Here is a 3,119-nt window from a genome sequence, read left to right as displayed (position 1 = left end):
ATTATTTTATTATTATTATTATTATTATTATTATTATTATTATTATTATTATTATTATTATCATTATTATTATATTACTTCTGAAATAGAAAACCAAAATCAGGTTCATTTCTGTCGCGTGAAATATCAAATGGGTAGTTATAAAGAGGTAAGTATTATCATACGAGATAAGATAAGAGAAATCTTAGTGACATGAGCAATGGCATATGGGAAAAATTGGCTAGAAGTTCCAGAGATATAAGTATTATTGTACTATATGAAAAATAAGTAGTCGTGAGGCGACAATTTATGTAAATAGAGGTAAGTACTCCCAACAAATTAAATGTTACAAAGGGATAATGAAAGATGGGGAATCCTAGGGAAATTGGAATCCCTGAGATAGCAACACAGGGATACTGCCTGAATCTCCCCTGAAAGATAATATATAACAATGGCAAGACTGAGCATCCTAGATTATTAAACAGGAAGAAGAACCTTCGAACTGTTATGGAAATGAGATCTGTTGACGTTAAGGAAACAAAGGAAGAAATTTTTAAAAAAGGAGCAGATGGGTGGGGTGTACACACCAGCTCTCTCTTAAGACATCAGAAAGAAAGTGAAAAATAAACTTAAATTTCAGTAAAGGCATAAAGAAGTCAGAAATGTATGAAAAGTGCTTGATATCTAGTTATAATTTATTGAATTAAATCTACAAATGATTCACGTCTAACACGAGTTATTTTTTTATTTATTTATGTACGGACTCATGACTTGCTTTAAATCAAACAGTTGGTTAATAGTCTTTCTAAATTGATATTTTCAGTAGAGATTGTACACTTCAAGGGTAGCCCGACGCCATAAGGCCCCATTATAAAGTGAATGACTGTTTCTACCTTATGATTGAAGGGATTTGCTTCAAAGTTTTACCACTTTTTCTACAACTAATAATGAAACTTCTCTCGTGAGGAAATTTAGAGGTTCGAACTCTAAATTCATTTGCTTTGCAGTTGGAAAAACCATAACATCACTTTTCAGATATTAAAATGCAAAATGAAAAGCTGAACAGAAAAACGATTTTCCAGACGACAAAATAAAGATATATATAGTTATAATACACTGTATTATAATACAAAGCTTCATTGAACCTAGTCCAGTCTTCTTGGAGAAAAAAGCTTAAGTTTCGAACAAAGCAATTTTAAGAAAACAGCAAAAGAAAAATTTTTGAAGTTTCAAGAGATTCCTGAGAGAATCTGGACATCTAGAGCAAGTTATCCCCTATATAATTATGATCCGTTTTCTCTGACACTGTTCCATTCACCACTTTCTTGCACATACTCGCAACTTCATGATTATCAAATCCCCTCCTTTCCCATATTAAATCAGCTTGTACAGCGTTCTTTCCGCATGACCAGACCATCTCAAGACACTCTGATCCATCTTTTCACCTATGCTAACTTTACCACTGCTACTACTCATCGCAACATTTCTAGCTGTTTCATGTTTTTGCTAACTTTCATTCACATTCAACATATGTGCTTCACTTCCGTCGGTTTTGACGTCACACGCCCACATTGTCAAAAGTTAAGATTCGTCCGCTATCTTGAGATAAAATAAGACGTCCTTTTTTTCCTCCAGAGGGAGACTGCTTGCGTCAGACGTGGAGATAAAGACGATAAATAGTTAACTGATTAGGATTCTGTCTGAGTTATCTGATTAGTTTGCGATGATGACTAATTGGGAGAAGATGCCTCTTAGATAGACTCTTCAATTCGTTCTTGGTATATTTTGTTTGCCATAACTCAAAGTAAAGCTGAAAATCGAAATTTCCAAAAGATTTTAAATATTTGATCTCTGAGGTCACTTTTGAATAGCGGGAAAGATATGCAGACTGACAGATGAACAGGTAGGGAACTATTTTCCAATAATCTCAAACAAATATGAATTCTGAAAGTTTTCCCAGTGATTCTCATGTGTTCTCTGAAGATAAATAAAGTGAGAGAGAGAGAGAGAGAGAGAGAGAGAGAGAGAGAGAGAGAGAGAGAGAGAACAAGGCCATAAACAAGCTTTGCCTCCTCAACAGACGACCCAAAAGGAGAATTTGGATCCAACTCACCATGATGCAAGCTGTGTAAGAAAGCCGGATAACGTCCAGGGAAAGCGTTTATGAGACGGCTGTGGGTGAAGCCGACGGACTGGGGTTAAAAGAACCAGTGAATCTGCGTCAACCCTTCCTCCAGTTTTTAAACCTCAGTCATATTACAGCCGTTGGAGACTTCTGACTCCCTCCTCTCTTTCGTTTTTTTTTTTTTATTCCTCTTTTTTTTCTTTTATGCTGGGTCTTCCTCTACTTCCCCTTCCCCGTCACGTTCTCTCTCTCTCTCTCTCTCTCTCTCTCTCTCTCTCTCTCTCTCTCTCTCTCTCTGTCTTATTTTCCCCAAACATTTCCCCAGGGTTCATCACAGCAATTCGAGTACTTGGAATGTCATTATAATATTTTCATTCAGCTTCTCTCTCTCCCTCTCTCTCTCTCTCTCTCTCTCTCATTCAGCCCACAAGCCAACCCCCTCCACCCCCACCCCACCCATAATCTCCCTCTTAGGGGGGCCATACGAATCCCCTGCCACGATCTCTATGCCATTCCTTAGTATTCGAACGGTTCCCCAACACCCCCCCCCCCCCACCCCCCCCCCATACCTCCCCCTTACACCACACCCTTCTCCGGTATGTCTCCCACCCACCCACCCAACCACTAACCATCCCCGCCCACCCCGGGCGCCCCCTTCTCAAGTTCACCCATCCACCCAAGGGGTATTACCTCCACCCACGCTTGGGTATTACAGCTGCTTGTGTCCAATAAACCTCTTTTTTTATTATTATTATTATTCCTCTGAACTTCCTTGTTCCTTTCCTGCCTTTTTCGGATGTTCTTTTCATCTCTTCCTTTTTGCCTCGTTCATTTTCAAGTTTGTTGTTGCATTATTATTAGTGTCATTATTATCAGCATTATTATTTATTATCATTATTATAATTTTTATAATCATTAGAAACAACAGTAGTTGTAGTAGTAGTCAAAGAATTTCATCCTTTTCTTCTTCTTCTTCTTCTTCTAATAATAAAATAATAATAATAATAATAATAAT

The 3,119-nt window shown here is 37.5% G+C and overlaps 1 protein-coding gene across 1 annotated transcript in view; it reads right to left on the bottom strand.

Moving 5' to 3' along the window:
- LOC135200816 (troponin C, isotype gamma-like) overlaps positions 1-2,224 on the bottom strand; it is a 17,367-nt gene extending 15,143 nt beyond the window's left edge. The window contains exon 1 of the mRNA XM_064229492.1: positions 2,093-2,224. Coding sequence (XP_064085562.1) covers positions 2,093-2,095 — 3 coding nt within the window. The 5' untranslated portion in view covers positions 2,096-2,224. The remainder of the gene's footprint in view (positions 1-2,092) is intronic.
- Positions 2,225-3,119: the final 895 nt, after the last annotated feature.

This window comes from Macrobrachium nipponense, chromosome 23 (genome assembly GCF_015104395.2).
Source record: "Macrobrachium nipponense isolate FS-2020 chromosome 23, ASM1510439v2, whole genome shotgun sequence".
Taxonomy (NCBI): domain Eukaryota; kingdom Metazoa; phylum Arthropoda; class Malacostraca; order Decapoda; family Palaemonidae; genus Macrobrachium; species Macrobrachium nipponense.
Note: the sequence above shows the minus strand (reverse complement) of the source record. Positions and strands in the feature narration are given on the sequence as shown.